The sequence below is a fragment of the Lactuca sativa genome, chromosome 8 (assembly GCF_002870075.4).
Source record: "Lactuca sativa cultivar Salinas chromosome 8, Lsat_Salinas_v11, whole genome shotgun sequence".
NCBI classification, from domain to species: Eukaryota; Viridiplantae; Streptophyta; class Magnoliopsida; order Asterales; family Asteraceae; genus Lactuca; species Lactuca sativa.
In genome coordinates, this window is record NC_056630.2 from 294,976,253 (window position 1) to 294,997,721 (window position 21,469).

At 38.4% G+C, this 21,469-nt stretch overlaps 2 protein-coding genes across 2 annotated transcripts; one reads left to right on the plus strand and one right to left on the minus strand.

Moving 5' to 3' along the window:
* Nucleotides 1-466: 466 nt before the first annotated feature.
* Nucleotides 467-2,256, minus strand: LOC111897186 (cytochrome P450 736A117). The gene has a single exon (XM_023893140.3). The coding sequence runs from the start codon at nt 2,190-2,192 to the stop codon at nt 648-650; it is 1,545 nt and encodes a 514-aa protein (XP_023748908.1). The 5' UTR covers nt 2,193-2,256; the 3' UTR covers nt 467-647.
* Nucleotides 2,257-4,287: 2,031 nt separating this feature from the next.
* LOC128128009 (uncharacterized) lies at nt 4,288-5,019 on the plus strand. The gene is made up of 2 exons (XM_052766765.1): nt 4,288-4,592; nt 4,689-5,019. Exons 1-2 carry the CDS (start codon nt 4,288-4,290, stop codon nt 5,017-5,019), a joined length of 636 nt encoding a protein of 211 aa, XP_052622725.1.
* Nucleotides 5,020-21,469: the final 16,450 nt, after the last annotated feature.

Sequence of the window (21,469 nt, forward strand, 5' to 3'; positions counted from 1 at the left end):
GATTTCCTTCGTTTAATAAAATTTGGGAACACCAATTTCTATTATATATTTTTTTCTTATTTCCACAAATTTCCTTTCTTTTTTCTTGTTAAATTAAACTCCGAAACACTGTGTTAGTGTATACCTTGGAGCCTTGTTATATAGCTAAACTGGCTATCATTTCGGCCCTCTCCATTTAATGTGTTCACCATATGATAAGAGTGGAAGGCGTGGGTTGGGTTCAATTGACCACGGAGAAGAGAGTGACCAGAGTGAAAGATAGGGCCATAGGGGATGTTGCGTGTTGTCTGACCCGAAGAGGGAAAAAACAGAAGAAAATGGAAGAAAAGAAGGTTGAGCGGGTTGGCTGAAGGCAGAATAGACAGGAACACGAATCCCTCTTTCATGGTAAGTTCCTTTTGTCAACAAAAAGGGTTGGAACAATACAAATAACACAAGGTTTGAAAACATGCCTAATAATGACAAGTGAATGAAGACATAGCAATATTATTTAATTTTAACATATACCTGATTGTCGTAATCTTACATCCAAATAGATCCCAAAAGAAAAATATTGGATGATATTATATATAAAAAATACAATGAGATGATGAAAGATGTTGCCGATCTATTGTTATAAATATTATTATACTAAGATCGATTGTCATTTACCAACCATTCATGGGGACAGGTTTTCCTAGAGCAAGCAATGGAATCTTTCTGTGATTAGCGAGACCAAAAGTTTCATTCATATCGACGTCCTTCGGTGTTACACCCTGTGGCAGCGACCAATCGAATTTTGATAAAACAGTAGCCAAAACCTTCTCATTGATCGCCATGGCGAACACCCTTCCAGGGCAACCCCTTCTTCCAGCTCCAAACGTAAGCAACTCGAAATTATGCCTTACGAAATCAATAGACGACTCCAAGAACCTCTCTGGTAGAAACACTTCGGCTTTTTCCCACACTTTAGGGTCCCTCATAATTGCATAAACATTCACGTATACCCTTGTTCCTTCTGCAATATCATACCCCATCACATTAACATCATGTCGTGCGACTCTTGGTGGTAGAATCGGAAGGGGAGGATGGAGGCGGGTGGTTTCCATGATCACGGCTTTAAGATAAATCATCTTGTCAAGATCTTCGTCTGTTATCTCTTCTTTCCCATGAAGAATGCTCCTTACCTCATCTTGGACTTTCTTCAAGTTATCCGGATGTAACAGAAGCTCAGTCATCGCCCATTCAAGTACCGAAGATGATGTATCTGTTCCAGCGACATATGCGTCCAAGAGGAGTGCTTTGATGACGTCTGCATCGATGGTGATGCCGATAATATCTTCCTTCTGAACCTTGAGTAGTCCTTCAATGAAGGTTTCCACACCATCTTCAGAAATTTTTTCAGAGTTATTGCGTACCTTTATTATGGTCTCATCGACCACGCCCTGTAGAAACTCGTCAAAATCTACTGCGACTCTATCAACTTTAGCACTGAGACCTCTAAGACGATCAACCACCGCAAGCTGAGGAATAGAGTCCTCAAAATAAAAGCTACCCAACACCTCTGAGAACTCTTGCAACACCTTCTTGAACTTCCTCCCAATTTCCCCTTCGTTATATGTCCTCCCAAACGTCGCCATGCATGTCACGTCGTTTGTAAGCGAGCTAAACAAATCGCTCAAGTCTGCTGGCTTGTTAGATAAGAAACACTGGGTTATCTTATCTACGCACTCGGCGATTATCTTTTCTCTCAATCCATTATAAGTTTGAACCTTTTTGTTACTTAGAAGCTGAAGCGTTAGAATGCTTTTTGCTTGCCTCCAGTATTCTCCATAAGGAGCTACTGTTATTTCCTTGAGATTGTAGGAGATAGCCCTGAACATTCTTGTGTTAGGTCTACTTGCAAATGCAATATCATGAGTTTTCATGATCTCGCGAGCTGCTTCTGTTGATGAGACCACCAAACTTGGGACTGAGCCGATGTGGAGGAGCATGAGCGAGTCACCATAACGTCTGGCCAGAGATAGAAAGGAGTGGTGGACGCTTGCACCTAGCTGGTGGAGGTTGCCGATGACTGGCAGTTTTGGTGGTGATGGTGGTAGTTTCTTGGTGGTGGATGATGATGAAGAATTGTACCATTTGTAGAACACCAAAAAAGCACCAAGAAACAACGTCAAACCGTAGATCGACACTTGTGCTATGAAACTCCACATTTTGTGTAAGTGTCGCAGGAGAGTGAATTCAATGATACGTGGATGTTTGTGTTGAAGGTGAACATATTACATTGTCTACTTATAATCAGTGTGTTAAACAAACAGCCTGCCGTCAATGACCAATACGAAATATATCAAAAAGAATAGACGATGATTTTGAATTTGACTAAAAAAACCTTTGAGAAAATTTGGCGGATACTTTGATGTATTGACTTTGATTATATATTACGGATGATGGCAGAAAGAAACTCACTGGCGGATGGATTTTTGTGTTAAAGTGACTATTTGCGCCGTCTAGTTATAATAAAAGCCTTTTAATAATTGAACGCCATCAACGACCGATGGTACAGCCACATGATTAAAATAATAATAATAGAAGAAGAACTGAGAAATAAAAGTGGTAACCGGTAATTGTTCTTGGACGTAAATTTATGTTATTTGTTGTGGAGTATAAAGTGTAAACTACTTTGTTAATAAGGTAGTGTTCCTGTCAATTATGAAACTGGTACGTATTTGGGTTATGCTTTTTGAATAACAGAAATGAAATATGTTCGTACAAATCTTGTCGTCCAATTAAATGATAACATATGTTAAATTTAATGTTAATATAATGATATTTGTGTGTTGAATCAGCAGCAAACAGTAAGCGTCTTCTTTATGGGTGCTTTATTCTGTCTCCGTTTATGAAAGGTCAAGCAGAGACAATGGGCATTGCTATGCGAAGAGCTTTGCTTGGAGAAATCGAAGGAACATGTATCACACGCGCAAAATCTGAGAAAATATCACACGAATATTCTACCATAATGGGTATTCAAGAATCACTACATGAAATTTTAATGAATTTAAAAGAAATCGTATTGAGAAGTAATCTCTATGGAACTTGTGAGACGTCTATTTGTGTCATATTATAATAATATATTTCATCATTTAATTGGGTAGAAGAATTTATAAGAACATAAATAGAAGAATATTTTATTTCATTTTTTTCCGGATGATAAAATGATATTTAAAAAAGGCGTTTGTTTTAGATTATTTGATATAAAAAAAGTAATAAATTGATAAGTTATTTTTTGGTATATGAGAAATTACGTTTATGTGTAATGAGAAAATAATTTATTAAATAATTTTTAAATAAATTAATAAGTAAGGAGAAAGTAATTTTTTAAAAACTTATTATTTAAACTAACAAATGCTTATTAAAATTTTAAATTCAAATACTTAAAATTTCTCATTAGCGATGTCAAAATTGAAACATATAAGCCAATAATTTACGAAGGAGTTTAAAAAGTTGTACGTAAGGATGAGCATCGTGTCCGAGTATCCACATTTGGAACCGGGATCTATACGTAATCACTGATTCTAAAACTAAAATTGATATGATGTACCAAACCGTTAATTAATTAAATGTCTTTCTATATACTAGACTAATTATGCAATGTGTTAGACTGCCAATTAACTATATATACATATCGAGAATTCATTTATGTTCTGCAACAATTTATAATGTGTTGGTGATTTTGATCATCAATGTTATTTAACTGTAATGAGATTACTTTGTGTTGACCAACAATGATCTTGATAAATATTAAACAAGTAAGGAAGGTGTGGAGTACACACTTGTTTAAGTTTGATCAAGTTTCAAAGTACACTGTCATTTAGGGGCGAAGCCCCTGAACGAACGGGGGTCTGGGGGCAGCGCCCCTGGGAGCGGGGTCTAAGGGGCGGCAGCCCCTGGCGGGGTCCAAGGGGCAGAGCCCCTGGCTGGGATCGAAAATTGATTTTTCAGATAATTGACCATTGCTTTGACCCTTATCCATATATCCGTTTTATGACAGTTTTTATGGTTTTATGACAGTTAAAAACTGTCATATGACAGTTTTCAGACATAGATATTAAAGTTGGTTTTGGTCTCATTTTCTGGTACATACGAAAATATCATCAAACATTCTCGGTTCTTGTCTCTCTGAGTCTTATCCAATTGAAGATTTGGGAGTACCACCAAATACTTTGATTTGAAAGTGATAATCATAATTCTCAGAATTTCCAAGCCTTTCTACACCCAAATTTCTAACATAAATCGAAGTATTCTGTGATCATGGCAAGTGGCAATTCTGTGAAGGATATGACAAGCAAGTTTGACAAATTGAACAAGTTTGAAGGGCAAGATTTTCGTAGATGGCAGAAGAAGATGCACTTTCTCCTTACCACTCTGAAAGCGGTATATGTTCTGAGTACACCCATGCCAGTCTTACCAGAATCTGTTGAAGATGAACCTTTGGAGGAAACAAGAAGGAGATCAAAGTGGGAAAATAATGATTACATATGCCGTGGTCATATTCTCAATGGTATGTCTGACTCTCTTTTTGATATCTATCAAAATTTCGAATCTGCAAAAGAACTGTGGGATTCTCTTGAATCCAAATACATGGCTGAAGATGCTTCTAGCAAGAAGTTTCTTGTCAGTAACTTTATGGGTTACAAAATGATTGACTCTAGGCCTGTTATGGAACAATTCCATGAAATGTTAAGGATCCTGGGACAGTTTGCTCAACACAATCTGAAAATGGATGAAGCCATTTCTGTGGCTGTGATTATTGACAAACTGCCCCCTTCCTGGAAGGATTTTAAACAGAATTTGAAACATAACAAAGAGGAATTAACTTTGACTCAACTTGGAAGCCATTTACAGATTGAAGAGTCCTTAAGGACTCAAGAACTTGATAACAATCCCAAAGGCAAGAACCAAGTTGGTTCCTCTTCTGTGAACATGGTGGATGGAGAAGGATCAAAGAATCAAAATAAGTCTAATGGAAAAAAGGAAGTTTAAAGGAAAGGATGACAAGTCTTCCAACAAGAAGGTTAAAGTGGTGTGTTGGAATTTTAACAAACCGGGTCACTTCAAGAAAGATTGTCGTTTGTGTAAAGTGAACAAGGATGGTGCAGGACCAAGTGGATCCAAGGATCCAGAGAAGCAACAAGGTTAGATTTCTGTATTCATGCAGAATTCTAAATATATTCAAAATTATATTTCTGTGATTTCTGAAGCATTTTATGTGCAGGATGATAATGTTGCATGGTGGGTTGATTTGGGAGCAACAAGTCATGTTTGCAAAGATCTATATTGGTTCAAGGACCTTCAACCAATTAATGATGGATCTGTTGTGAAGATGGGAAATGTTGCAACTGAACCAATCAAGGGCATAGGATCTGTTTTACTTACTTTTACTTCTCGGAAATGTTTGTGTTTGAACAATGTTTTATATGTTCTAGGGATTCGTAAGAATCTCGTGTCTGAAATTGTATTAAATAATTGTGGTTACAAACAAGTATTAGAAAGTGACAAGTATATCTTGTCAAGACATGGTTCTTTTATAGGATTTGGATATGTATATAAAGGAATGATTAGGCTAAATATTACTTATCTTTTTATTGATAATTCTGTTTGCATGGCTTCTACTAGTACTAGCAATAATTTTAATAAATATGAATTATGGCATGCTAGACTAGGACACAATCATTACAAAAGATTAAAAGACATGTCTAAAATGAGTTTAAATCCTTCCTTTGATATGCAAAATAATGAAAAATGTAAAACATGCATGCTAACTAAAATCACTAGACAACCTTTCAAAGATGTTGTTAGGGAAAAGCAAGGTGTTGGATCTAATACATAGTGATTTATGTGATTTCCATGCAACACCTTCCCTTGGAAACAAAAAGTATGTTGTTACTTTTATTGATGATGCATCTAGATATAGTTATGCCTATTTGCTACATTCTAAGGATGAAGCACTTGATAAATTTAAAATTTATAAACAACAAGTTGAGCTTCATAAAAATGAATTAATAAAAGTCTTGTGTACTGATAGAGGTGGTGAGTATTATGATCCAATTTATTTTGAATCAACTGGAATAATACATCAAACCACAGCTCCTTATACACCACAACAAAATGGTGTAGCTGAAAGAAAGAATAGGACTTTGAAATAAATGGTTAATTCGATGTTGTCTTATTCTGGATTAAGTGAAGGGTTTTGGGGTGAGGCAATGTTAACTGCATGTTACATCTTGAACAGAACTCCAAATAAAAGGAGTAAGAATACTCCTTATGAACTTTAGTGTAAAAAGGTACCAAATTTGAGTTATCTCAAAATTTGGGGTTGCAGAGCAGTTGTAAGGCTCACTGAATCCAAAAGGAAAACATTGGGTGAGAGAGGTATAGATTGTATCTTTATTGGATATGCCGAGCATTCCAAAGCTTATAGATTCTATGTTTTAGAATCTAATGACTCTGTGTCTGTTAACACTGTTATAGAGTTAAGAGATGCTATCTTTGATGAAGAAAGATTTACATCTATACCTAGACCAAGGGACATGATTCAACAATCTGTCAACAAAAACACAACTCAAGCTGGAGATGATTCTGGGGGTACAAGTTATGTGCCTGAACTTAGAAAGAGTACTAGAGCTAGAAAAGCTAAGTCGTTTGGATCTGATTTTCAACTTTATCTAGTTGAAGGAACAAGGAATGAGACTATATGTCAACATCAATATTGTTTTAATATTGAGGAGGATCCAAAGACTTTTAGTGAAGCTATGGGTTCTAGGTATGTTCATTTCTGGAAAGAAGTAATTCAGGATGAGATTGATTCTATCATGCATAACAATACTTGGGTATTGTCAGATTTACCTCCTGGTTGCAAGGCATTGGGAAGTAAGTGGATCCTCAAAAGGAAAATGAAGGTGGATGGCACAATTGATAAGTATAAAGCCAGATTGGTTATCCAAGGCTTTAGGCAGAAAGAAGGCATTGATTTCTTTGATACTTATGCTCCTGTTGCTAGAATTTCCACTATTAGATTATTGTTAGCTCTTGCAGCTATACATAATCTTGTGATTCACCAAATGGATGTGAAAACTGCATTCTTGAATGGTGACTTAGATGAGGAAATTTACATGAAACAACCTGAAGGATTTGTTATGCATGGTAATGAACATAAGGTGTGCAAATTGAAGAAATCATTATATGGTTTGAAACAAGCACCAAAACAATGGCATCAAAAGTTTGATGATGTTGTCTTGTCTAATAGTTTTGCATTAAACCAAGTTGACAAGTGTGTATATAGCAAATTAAATTTGATACTTCTGGTAAAGGAGTCATGATTTGTTTATATGTAGATGATATGTTGATATTTGGTACTGATTTGGAAGAAGTTGATAAAACTAAGAAATTCTTATCATCTAGTTTTGATATGAAAGACATGGGGGAGGTTGAGGTAATTCTTGGTATAAGAATTAGAAAAGGAAAAAATGGGATTTCAATTTCTCAATCTCATTATATTGAGAAGATATTGAAAAATTTTAACTTTGAGAATTGTTCTGCTGTTAGCACTCCTATAGATCCTAGTCTTAAGCTTCTACCTAATAAAGGATCTCCAGTGTCTCAACTTGAATAATCAAGGGCTATTGGTTGTATAATGTATGCCATGATTAGTACTAGACCTGATATAGCTTATGTTGTGGGAAGACTTAGTAGATATACTAGTAATCCTAGTTCACATCATTGGCAAGTTGTGAGTAGAGTATTCAAGTATTTGAAAGGGACCATACATTATGGTTTAACTTATAGTGGATATCCTTCTATTTTGGAAGGTTATTCAAATGTCAGCTGGATTAACAACTTAGAGGATCACTCTTCTACTAGTGGTTGGGTGTTTCTTCTTGGAGGAGGTGCCATTTCTTGGGCATCCAAGAAACAGACTTGTATTACTAACTCAACCATGGAATCTGAGTTTGTTGCATTGTCTGCTGCTGGTAATGAAGCTGAGTGGCTAAGGAATTTGATTTATGAAATTCCATTATGGCCCAAACCGATATCTACCATTTCTATCAGATGTGATAGTGCTGCAACTTTGGCTAAGGCTTATAGTCAAGTATACAATGGAAAGTCTAGACATTTAGGTGTTAGACATAGCATGATTCGTGAGCTCATCATGACTGGTGTGATATCTGTGGAGTTTGTAAGAACTCAATTGAATTTGGCCGATCATCTAACCAAAGGGTTAGCAAGAAATCTTGTGCACAAGGCAGCTATAGGGATGGGTTTGAAGTCCACTTAAAATCTTTTATATTGAGATAGCCAATTCCCATCTAATGTAATAGTAGATGCTGAATTCAATGTGGAAAGCTTGATATTTGAAGATTGGAACACATTTTATTATCATCCCAAGGTATGTGTTCAGTACTGCAAGTTGAGAAGGTTGAAGTTTTATTTCTTAATAGTTCTTTGAAAAATTGCATTTGCAGGTGCAAGAACAAAAGAACTACCTATATAAGTATGAAGTTTAGCTGCTTCAAGAAGTTGGGACTTGACTTTGATATACTTATTGAAGGATGGGACACAAGCTAGTAAAATATAATGTCAAGTTAGAACTTATGAGAATGTAAATTGTTGTGTATTTTATCTTTATGTATTCACTATGAATAGAAAGGGTTCAATCCGTAGTGACACCCTAATATTCGGATATTTGGAATGAATAATATACTAATGTGAAATTCAATCGTCACGACATTTCATTTATGCATCAATTTGTTGTTATTATGTTTCATTTTAAGTTAATCAAGATTACACTTAAATGGGGGAGGTTTGTTGGTGATTTTGATCATCAATGTTATTTAAGTGTAATGAGATTACTTTGTGTTGACCAACAATGATCTTGATAAATATTAAACAAGTAAGGAAGGTGTGGAGTACACACTTGTTTAAGTTTGATCAAGTTTCAAAGTACACTGTCATTTAGAGGCGAAGCCCCTGAACGAACGGGGGTCCGGGGGCAGCGCCCATGGGAGCGGGGTCCAAGGGGCGGCAGCCCCTGGTGGGGTCCAAGGGGCAGAGCCCCTAGCTGGTTTTGGTCTCATTTTCTGGTACATACGAAAATATCATCAAACATTCTCGGTTCTTGTCTCTCTGAGTCTTATCCAATTGAAGATTTGGGAGTACCACCAAATACTTCGATTTGAAAGTGATAATCACAATTCTCAGAATTTCCAAGCCTTTCTACACCCAAATTTCTAACATAATGAACATCTAGTATTTAACTATTTATTTAGCTTCCTAAGACTCGTCTTATCTATTGTTTATGAGATGATCATCATCACTTATACAGATATTAAAAACAAGTATTATCAACCTTAATTTATTTAAAATATACATGCCGATAGTATAGTCTACTATAATAAATGAAGATCAAGGTTGCCACATGTCAATCTCTCATAAGTTTTGACATTTGTTGTGATATTTTTAAAATAAAATAAAATCCATATGTCAATTTCTAGATTTTTTAATTTTTAAAATTAAACTCAAATAACAGTTATGTGTATATATGTAAAATATTAAATTTAATAATAAATTGTAGTTGATATATTTTTTATTTCTTATTTCAGAATTTTATTTTAAAAAAATATTTATTGTTTTCATTTTGATATTTAATCTTTTTTAAATCAACCTGTGTATTACACGAGTTTTACACATAGTTTTTATAATATAACCAGGAGATTAGGTGTGTTGCATAGGAATTTAGTTACATAGCCTAAATATTAGAATTATATATGATTTAAAATAAGTTAAGGGCATTTAGTTATTGGGTTTTTGTATTAGACACTCAACTTTGATATATTTTAAATGTCCCTTAGATATGACATAATATACCATCAAGTTAGTTGATTGATATTTTTTCGGATTCTTTAGTTGACAATTGAGATAAAACTTATTATAGATCCAAGTTTATGGTTTGAATTTGTCTTTTTCATTGGATTCATAATTTAAATTTTTGTATTTAATTAAAATACATTATCATCTTCATCTATATTGAGAATGTAATTGTTGATGTGTGTATTCGTATGTATAATTTAGTCGTAAAAAAATATATTACGGAAAGAAATTTAGAGAATCATGTTATAGTTAGATTTTAATGATCTTGTGTATGGTTTGTGTAGTTTAAATGATATTTAAATAATGTTGAATTTCGATAGGTGGTAAGTAGTCTAATAGGTAAATAATAATTGGTAGTATTTGGATTAAAAAAATCCTTACTTACTTAAATGCATTACTTTTAGATTTTTTTTTTAAATTGACTAAAATACATAGTAGTGGAAGATATTGAGTGATTTACGAAGAAGACCTTTACGTGTACTCACATCAATATCTATAAAATATTAATGATATATATATATATATATATATATATATATATATATATATATATATATATATATATATATATATATATATATATATATATATATATATATATATATATATGGTTAGGTTCATGTGAGATGACCTAATTTATGACACCGTAAGACGTATTTTTTTTATTTTTTTTAAAATTTTTTTTAGTTAATTCAAGTTCCGAAAATAATATTTAAAAAAAGAATTTTTAGAATTTTCCATTTATTTTGCATTTTAAAATTATTTTTTAGAATATGTACAGTGTAATATTCTATTATAATATTTCACGTATTTTTCAAAAAAAAAAAAAAACGGGATTTTTTTTTAAGTTTTTTTTTTTATTTTTTTTAGTTAATTCAAGTTCCGAAAATAATATTAAAATTTTTTTTTTGATTTTTCCATTTATATTGCATTTTAAAATTATTTTTTAGAATTTGTCAGTGTAATATTTTATTAGAATATTTCACGTATTTTTCAAAAAAAAAAACGGGATTTTTTTTTATTTAGTTTTACACCAACTTAGTCCCGGCTTGGCCAAGCGCTTAGGTGTCATCACTAAATCATCGATGGGCCCACATATATCACTTTTATCCCCCTTTGGGTAAAAGGAATGGATAAACTTCGACTCAAATGCTCGCTTGCACCTACTGATTGAATCACACACAACAATAAGTTTTATAACACCAAGTTACTGATGCGTTTACTTATCATCAATGTGCAACTGTCCAACAAATAACAACTCACACGTCTCGGTTTCAAGAATATAAAATATTATCGTCTCACAATCACTCGTGATAAAAAAACATGAAGTGTTTCATGTAAGCATGGGTTTAATCCAATACTCTGATCTTATCAAAGCACTCATGAACTCTACAGCAAACTTATGCTATGTCTAAACACTCTATACAATCTACAGACAGATTCTTGACAGTCTTCCTTCATACATACTTCCAACATATGACTGACTATGGAGGTTCGAATAACCTAGTTATTCTGGAAGTCAAAACATGCAAAATTTAAACACAATAAGAATACTTAATCCTATATGGCCCCAAGAGTTTTGAGTGTAAATAAAACACTTTTATTTAACCACCATATTGATTACTTATTATATATTGTTTACTCTTTCAGAAAATCAACTTATTACTTGAATTACAACAATAGTTGTCCCATGCACCAAGCATGCACACTATGTTTCCTATGGACCATGCTTTGTGAAATAGATTAATTGAAAACTTTTCTAATGATGCTCATTTCACAATTGCTAATCCTCATCGTTAGTGTAAGAACACAAGGTCCTTGCCACTACTAGAATATGTTAGATTCTAACATTTTATGCAACGATCCTTTCGTAAAGTCATAGCACAAAAGTCACCAAGACTTGGTCAATGAAATTAAAAGGTTCTCTATTAGAAATTGTTACAAAACAATTATATAGATGTGATGTCTCTCACTCAAAGTACATTCTTTCCAACATCCTTTTGCATAAAATTATCTAATCTAGACATATTCTTAATTTCCAACTCCCAATATGGAAGCATTTCCATATTTTCCATATGATAACTCATTCTTAATAGAATCTTATCTATTCATAATAGTGTCGATATGATCCATCCAGTACTATACTTCCAGCTACTCACAAGTGACCAATCCTCAATGAACTTTAGATCGTCCTTTGATAGTTGTTTAATTATTTTAGTCAAAACTGATTCTAGTCCCTTTTCCCTCCTAATGCACTATGCATTTGGAAAATTTTAGAATGTTCAAAAATTATAGCATATGTAATCGATCCTATACCCGAAGCATATGGGACACGATGGTCGGTCTGATTGGAGTGGAACCCTGGGCTGATCCCTGAACAAGCTGAGGGCACTCGGCCTTCCGATGGTCGGTCTGATTGTAGTGGAAACAGATTGCGAAACCCTTGGGGCAATCATTCACCATATGCCCCTCCTTGCCACATTTGTAGCAAATCCCTGGCCGACAAGAACCCTCGTGACTCTTGTCGCACTTTTCGCAAGTGCGGCTCTTCTGGCCTCCTGGTCTCGGATCAGCGGGCTTAGCTCGCTTGGCTGCCGGCTGCGACTATGCCGTCCGCCAGTCTCTCCCCTGAGACTCCGCGTCCTCCCTTGCCTGAGTCTCCAACTCTATCTCCCTCCTCCTGGCATTCTCTTGTAGCACAACAAATGTGTGGTAAGATGAGTTCGCCACGAAATCCCGAATATCCCTCCTTAGAATGCTCAAGTACCGACTCATGCGAGCCTGCTCAGTCGCCATATGCTCAAGGAAAAACAACGCCCTCTTGTGAAACATCCGTGTAATCATAGTGACCGACTCTGTCTTCTGTCTAAAAGATAGAAACTCCTGGGCTAACCGTTCCCTATCCATAGGGGAAACATACTAATCTCGGAACATCTCATCAAATATCTCCCAAGTCACCACAACATGCTCTGCAGGGGTGAAACTAGCTGTCACAAACTTCCACAAGTCCTTCGCTCCCAAGCGAAGCTGGTTCAGCGCGAACCGTACCCTCAAATACTCTGGGCATGAGCAAGTGTAGAAAAATCCCTCAACATCATAGATCCACCTCATCGCAGCAATCAGATTCAGAGTCCCATCAAATTCTGGTGGCTTCGTGTTACTGAACTCCCGGTACATCAACGAGTCATCCCCCTGCGGTCTGGCAATAGTGACAGCTGCGGTGGCTGCAGCAGCAGCCACCTCGGAAATAGCAGCATATCGCTCATCAAACAACTCGATCAAAGTGGTCTTTATAGACCCAAACATCTTCGGAATATCCTCTCGGATGGTTGTGGCCACCTTGTCGCGAATCATCTGGCGAATCTCATCATCGCCAGCTCTACTGGTACCTGGGGTGTGGCGCGTACATACCATGATGTCTCTGAAACACAACACAAAATAATCAAAGACTCGCTCAAGCATAATCACACCCGACTACTCATCCCTACTTTCTCCTTAGCATCATAAGGATTCTTACTTGGGTTGCCTACAGATCGGGTGATTCCAGTAGTACGGGCCCAATACTACCTTCCACACCCCACCTATAGTGACCCCAAGTCCTCCTCCTAGGATTCTAGTTCAAAATTACTCTATACCTCATGAATCACAGACTACCTTCTCAGAGACCCCCTTTTTAGCTCATATACGTATCTTTTCCTAGATATATTCCCAACTCAGAAGTCAGCACATACTGACACAATAACAGATAATACTGATCAAAGCATCCCCTAGGCTAAGGCATCATAGATCAGGAAACTTTAGCCCTAGAATATGAAATACCTAGCTTACCCTCTAACATGCAATTTCTATAAAAAAATCTCATAAATTATCATGTAATACATGAATAAAGGTATTTTGAGAAATCACCATTCAGGCTCGAGCAAATTGTACACACCACTTCAACTTGTTTCTCTTAAAACTCGTTCTCATTTTGGAAAAATTCTTTTCTTTTGAAAATTCTTCTCAAATCCTCAGTTTGTGTCCAAACACACCAGGAGGTGTATCTAAATCCCTCAAACCAAGGCTCTAATACCAACTTGTAACAACGTAGAATTTCAACCAAATTTTTAATTTCAAAAACACATTAATTTTAACAATTAACCATAAATTGCGACAACATCAATCCCCCAAAACTCAGGTTCAAAAGAAAATAGTGTATAAAACACCAGGATCCTCTAAAACATAAAACAATCTCCGGTGTGTGTGTACAATCTAGCCGACGGCTTCCTGTGATCCTGAGAAGTACCTGAAACACATAACACATAACATGGTAAGCATAAATGATAGTGAGTTCCCAAAAATACCATACACAGTTCATTAGACACTCTAGGCCATAACTCAAAAAGACCCTCCGGTCAATTTGTCTCGGTGGAACCCTCCGGTCCCAACTCAGTAAACTCATAGCAACAATATTCAGCAATAATCACAAGACACAATGGAGAATACTACAATACACAGATAACACATAAAACAGCTCAATCACATAAAGATACCACTCTTGGTAAGTATTGTAACTACCCAATTTTCACGTCCAAAAATTTCGTTATAAACATTACATAAAAGCAGTAATAGTTAAAACATTGTTTGATTAAACTATTTCACATCGAAAACCAAGTTGAAAATCACAACATTCGATCAATCAAATATCAGAGTATCAATTCCCAGAACAAACTTGTAACTGCGGAAACAAGAGAGTGTGTGTGTGACATGCTGCTACCGCGCCGACTCCTTTCCCCTAACTGAGGAGGTACCTGAAACCAAAACTGAAAACCGTATACACGAAGCTTAGTGAGTTCCCCCACTGTACCGCATACCATATAATCACATAACATACACATATTGTCAGGCATATCTGGGTGCCCGACCTACCCCTTCGGCCCTCAAGACCGGACATTGCCTAGCATATTTGGGTGCTGGCCTCCCCTTCGGTCCTCTCGACCGGACATTGCCTAGCATATTTGGGTGCTGGCCTCCCCTTCGGTCCTCTCGACCGAATACTGCCTAGCATATCTGGGTGCTGGCCTCCCCCTTCGGTCCTCTCGACCAGATACTAGAGAACTACTTCTCCCCTCTACTACTACTATATAACATGCATCGCAATATCAGTATCTATCTAACATGGCTGGGTATGACTACCCCTTCGGCCCTACCGACCGGATATCTTAGGGACTATCTCCCCCTACTGTCACTAGCACATAACATCATATCATACTAGCACACAAACACAACACAGGTAGTAGTAATCCCTAGATGAATATCATAGAGACAATCATCTACATACAACTCCTATTGGTGGGCCGGCATTGTGGCCGTAGACCCACCGCTATTGGAAGGTAACTCACCTCGAAGTAGCTGCTGATTTGATCGCGAACTGACTGTCTACTGCTGCTGCTGCTGCTCCGGAAATCCTCTGGCTGCAATTCTTACAACATACTCAATCATACACTGCCAACTGTCCTTTGGGTAAAATGACCATTTTACCCCTGATCATGCCTTAAGTCAAAGTCAGAGTCAACTTTCAGTTGACCTGACTTGCCGAGTTGGCTTTCCAACTCGCCGAGTCCCTACCCAAATGGTTGCCATGAATCCCGATTCTACTCGTCGAGTTAGGCGATGACTCGACGAGTTCTCCTTCTAAACTGATATTTAAGTCCTTCATCCTACTCGCCGAGTTGTATGAATAACTCGTCGTGTTCATCTTCATCCGATGAACACTTATGCTAAGACTCGCCGAGTTGTATGAACAGCTCGCCGATTCTGTTCTTGATCTAAGGAGATTGCCTTGAACTCGCCGAGTCAGGGCATTGACTCGCCGAGTTCCTCCATAGATGTGTTCAGCTTCTGACCTACTGAGTCACACCCCGTGACTCACTGCTCACTCGACACTAAGAAACGGGGACAAACTCGGAGACTCGCGAACAGACTCACCGAGTCACATGAACGACTCGACGAGTAATTTCCATGCACTCACTAAATACACAGATCTACTCGATTCCAGTCCATGCCATTCATAGATCTGGACTCCTAGAACACGAATCACACGTAAAGTTTCAAACTTTACGTGTAGATATTCACCAATATAGATTTTAGGGTTCAATATGTACCCAAAAGGGTAGATCTACGGTCTTCATGCAATAAGGGTCCATAAAGGCAACAGATCTGAGCTCCTGGAGCTCAACCATGCATAGATCTAAGGGCCAATCAGCTTATCACGGAATAATTTGCACATAAAAACTTGGGGATTGGCTCAAGAATGACTTAAATGAAGTAATAAGCATAGAAACAGGGGGAAAACGGATTATACCTCAAAGGAACTGCTGAAAGAGTGCAAACATGCCTGGGTTCCTTTCCTTCCTCTTGATCTACTTCTCCTTTTGCCTCAAAACCTTCAAGAACACACACAATAGCCTCAAACTCTCAAGGAACAAGCTTAGAACGAGGGTTGGGAGCTCTGGGGGGTGAATGGGGGCTGGCCTGGGGCGGATATGTTGTTTAAATAGGGTGCAAACCCCTGAAACTTAGGGTTTCATCCAACAACGGTGACTCGCCGAGTCCAAAATATGGACTCGCCGAGTCGCCAACTTAAACATGTCCCGGGTCCCATCCTTACTCGGCGAGTCGGACCTATGACTCGCCGAGTCCAAGGCAAAAGAAGGAGAATACTCGAATAAGATTTACGTACCAGGAACCAGGTGCTACAAATCTCCCCCACTTATTTTAGACTTCGTCCTCGAAGTCTGCTGCTCGATCCTGAAACAGCTCGGGGTAATGCTCCATCATCTCATCCACCGGCTCCCAAGTCCATTCCGAACCCTTGCGGCGCTGCCATTGCACCTTCACTAGCTCTACTTTCTTGTTCCGCAAATCCTTCGACTTCCTGTCGAGGATTGTGACTGGGCGCTCAATGTAATTCAAGCTGTCATCAACCTGAATATCCTTTAATGGCACTACCGATGAATCGTCCACTAGGCACTTCCGCAGCTGCGAAACATGGAAAGTGTTGTGGATCTGGCTGAGCTCGGCTGGCAGATCCAGCCTATACACCACCTTGGCCACCCGGGCTACAACCCTGAACGGTCCGATGAATCTCGGGCCCAACTTGCCCCGCTTCCTGAATCGAATGACGCCTTTCCAAGGCGACACCTTCAGGAGAACCATATCCCCGACTTGGAATTCCAAGTCAGATCGACGCTTGTCGGCATAACTTTTCTGCCGACTCTGAGAAGTCTGAAGCCTGCTCCGGACTTGCTGAATCCTCTCGGTCATCTTGAGCACCACTTCGGTGCTCCCCATAACTCTCTGGCCAACCTCACCCCAGCATATCGGGGTCCTGCACCTCCGACTGTACAACATCTCAAATGGAGGACGGTCAATACTCGCGTGGTAGCTGTTGTTGTATGAGAACTCGGCCAGGGGAAGATAGGCATCCCAGCTACCACCGAAATCCAACACGCATGCCCGCAACATATCCTCCAAAGTCTGGATGGTCCGCTTGCTTTGACCATCCGTCTGCAGGTGAAAGGTGGTGCTAAAATGCAGACGAGTGTCCAACTCGTCATGAAATCTCTTCCAAAATCTGGAAGTAAAACGCACATCCCTGTCCGAGATCACCGATATCGGCATCCCATGCCGTGCCACGATCTCCCTGATATAGATGTCGGCCAATTTCTCGGCCGATATGCTCTCCTGAATCATAATAAAATGAGCACTCTTGGTCAATCAATCCACGATGACCCAAATCGAATCCATTCCATGCGCATCTTCCCATTTCCACAGTGGAATATCCAACGACTGCATCTTGCCATGCGGTCTTTGATGTTCCGCCTTGACCTTCCTGCAGGTCAAACACCGCTCAACGTACCATGCCACATCCCGCTTCATGCAGGGCCACCAATAATCTAGACGAAGATCCCTATACATCTTCGTCGCCCCGGACGAATAGAGAATCGGGACTTGTGTGCCTTCTCCATCAAAGTATGGCGCACACCTCCGTGATACGGCACCCACACCCTACGGTGTAATGTCAATAGTCCTTAGCTATCATAATCGAAGGAGGAAACCTGACCCACTACACGCTCGCTCTTCCGATGTTCCTCCTTGATAGCCTCCTGTTGAGCTTCCCGAATTTGGTCCAACAGGGGAGTCACCACGGTCATCCTCATGCAAACATCCCTGATCGGCGCCACCTTGCGGCTAAGCGCATCGGCCACCACGTTGGCCTTTCCCGGGTGGTAAAGAATCTCGCAATCATAATCCTTCACCACATCCAACCACCGACGCTGCCTCATGTTCAGATTTGGCTGATCCATGAGGTACCTCAAACTCTTGTGGTCTGTGTAGATGGTACATCGAACCCCGTAGAGGTAATGTCGCCAAATCTTGAGGGCAAAAACCACCACCCCCAACTCCAAATCATGCGTCCGGTAGTTCGCCTCGTGAGGCTTGAGCTGCCTCGAGGTGTAGGCAATAACATGCCCCCTCTGCATCAATACCGCGCCCAACCCAGAAATGGACGCATGGCAATAAATGTAACGCCCGTAGATCAGGGCTAGTCAATTTAGAAACAATAAGCGTCAAAAATGACTTTTTGATGGAAGATTATCTAGAAGGATTAATCTTAACCAAGTTGTAGTATATGTCACAAGGTTTCCGTGCATATAAAGAACGCCAAAATCCGAGTTATAACGAAGAAGTTATGGCCCGCCGAAGTTTCGCGACAGAACCGGCACGACGCAATGCAACGTAAAAAGTGAATTTATGTTAGAGCGGTATTTAGCCGAAGCAATCTAAATGAGAATCGAAGATCTCATTGTTGGTATCGAAGCGATAAAAAGTTAGGCGAGAACGGACGTCAAACGAAGAAGTTATGAATTTATAACGAAAGTTTATGTCGCGGCCTATTAAAAATAATTAATAAAAATAAAGTCAAAATTTGCCGACGGAGTCTAAACGAAAGTCGTAGAGCGTGGTCTCACCTTCGCGTGGATATAAAGAACGTCGAAAACGGAGTTCGTATGAAGAAGTTATGAATTTCCGAAGTTTATTAATCATTTTATATTTATTTTTAATTCAAAATCGGAAGCATTATCCGAAGCCGAGTCACCGGTGTGATCCGGAGTACGCCCCGCGTACGAGGTTACGCTACCGCGTACTCAGCATAGTGTCGACACTTCGGATGACGCATGCAGTGACGATTTCGGACGCGTACGCGCTGCGTACGCCTGTACGCCCCGCGTACTCCGAGGCTCCAGCCTCTATAAAAGGAATCCGAAGGCAGCCGAGTCATTTGCTAATTTCCTCTCGTTTTTGTGCCGAAGCTCTGCGCGTAAACCCCCGAAGCTACCCCGAAGCCCCGGTATCATACTCTTACCCCGAGGCAAGTCCCGAGATCCCGAAGATCCCGAAAAGTGCGGTTCCCGAGTCGAAGCTCTGCCCGCGAGAAGTTCGATTTTCGAGAAGATCTTCCAGATCTGCTGTGGATTACTACTTCTGCAAGTCGTAGTGCTGTCCGATCATCTTCTGATCAAGTGAGTGTATACTACCTTTCATAAACACAATAATAATACGAGTTTGGTTTGAGTGTATTAAGAGTATTGTTGTTTATAAGTGTGAATGTGTAGTTATTTTCTTCTAACGCATAATTATTAAGTATTTTCGTTGAAATACGTGCTACGTGGATAATATAAAGTTGTTTATATGGATGGATGTATAGTCCCTTTCATAAACACGGGTATAATACAAGTATTGTTTGAATGTATTAAGTGTACGTTTGGCAGAGTGTATGGTTACTTTCTTCTAACACATAAATATGAAGTATTTGGTATAAAATACGTGCTATGTGTTTATATATTGTTGTTTATTTGAGATGAGTATGGCATGAATGTTTTATATAGTTTTAAAATGAGATAAACTGTATGTGTATTCTAGATCTACAAATATGTTGGGTAGAACATGGGTAGATGAGATAGTTGGTATGTGATGAAATGATGAGGTATGAAAGATGATTAAGAATGATATTGGTAGATGCACCAATTAAAGAATGTCATAAGACTAGAAGATGTGCTGTAGAATAATATCGGTAGATGCACCAAGTAGTGAATGTCGTAATCCTAGCAGATGCGCTTATAGGATAATGTCGGCAGATGCGCCAAATAGAGATTGTCATAATAAAAGCAGATGCGCTTATAGAGTGATCCTAGCAGATGCGCTTACAGGATATTGTTGGCAGATGCGCCAAATAAAGATTGTCATAATAATAGCGGATGCGTTTATAGGGTAATCTTGGCAGATGCGCTTATAAGATAATGTCGGCGGATGCGCCTAAAAGAGAATGTAATAAACCTGGCAATCGCGCCTCATAGTGTATGACGTAATCCTGGCAGAGGCGCTTAAAGGATAATGTTGGCAGATGCGCCTTATGTAGCAATGGAAGTTTGTGTAAATCCCTTAGGTCAATCCTTAGGAATGAAGGAATGACGAGTAGTTGAATTCCTAGGGTAAAATCCTAAGAAACATAATAGGGATGAATAATTGAGTTGATTGTTTGATGGTTGAATATAATAATTGTATTATTGTGGGTTGAAAACCCTATATGCTCACCAGGCTCCCAAGCCTGACCCACTCAGTTTTCTTTGCATTACAGGTAATGGCACAAGAGTATAAGTTGGTGGACTTGATGAGAGATTTTGGATTATAGGCCAGTAGTTATGAATAACTGTTGTAAGGTCTATTTATTATTGTTTATGCTTTTGGTCTGTATCGGAACATGACATCCCGAGGTTTTATTATTTAATGAAAATACATTCTCTTTGAGAAACGTTTTGATAAATGGTTATCATATTTTATTTTGGGAACAAATTCCGCAACCGTTTTCTTTAAACGATCACTCTGATTTATAAAACAAAGCATAAACAAATCGGTATTTTCTGGCCGTGAAAATGGGGATGTCACAGTTGGTATCAGAGCATTAGTTTAAGCGAACTAGGAATTTGTAGGAAATTTCTAGACTTAAACTTAGAATGCTAAGTAATGATTGTGAGGAGTGTGTCTAAAATATGTTAGGTAGTACACCTAAATTGACACAAGCACTAGTTCATTTTAGGAATGATGCCTAAAATGCTTTTATGTGCTAAATGTTTTGTGTGATAGCTAAATTGATGCTATTATTTGTTCGGATCTATGGTCTGTTGCCGACCGGATCTGGAAACCTTATGTGTTTAGGATTCTAAGCGTATGTCTACGATATTAGAACTAGCATGTAAACGTTTCGGAGTGATAAGGGCGATGTGAATATCTATCGTGATTGAGGATATAATTTCACCTTATTTGGTGTGTAGAACAAAAATGGTGAGAACAAGAAGTGGAGTTGGAAATGCTGATGAAAACAGGAATCAACCACCAGTGATTGAGCAAATACCTGTCGTAGCAGCAGCACCTGAGCCAATAACCATGGCTGGTGTGCAAATGATGATTCAGACGATGTTGGATCGTCAGATGGATGAAACTAGACGGTTGCTTCAGCAGAATC

What these genes read in the sequence shown, in the direction of transcription:
- LOC128128009 (XM_052766765.1), top strand. Translation starts at nt 4,288, where the DNA reads ATGGCAAGTGGCAATTCTGTGAAGGATATGACAAGCAAGTTTGACAAA. An exon ending in TTCGAATCTGCAAAAGAACT is followed by an intron (nt 4,593 to 4,688) that starts GTGGGATTCTCT and finishes GATTGACTCTAG; the next exon opens with GCCTGTTATGGAACAATTCC.
- LOC111897186 (XM_023893140.3), bottom strand. Translation starts at nt 2,192, where the DNA reads ATGTGGAGTTTCATAGCACAAGTGTCGATCTACGGTTTGACGTTGTTT.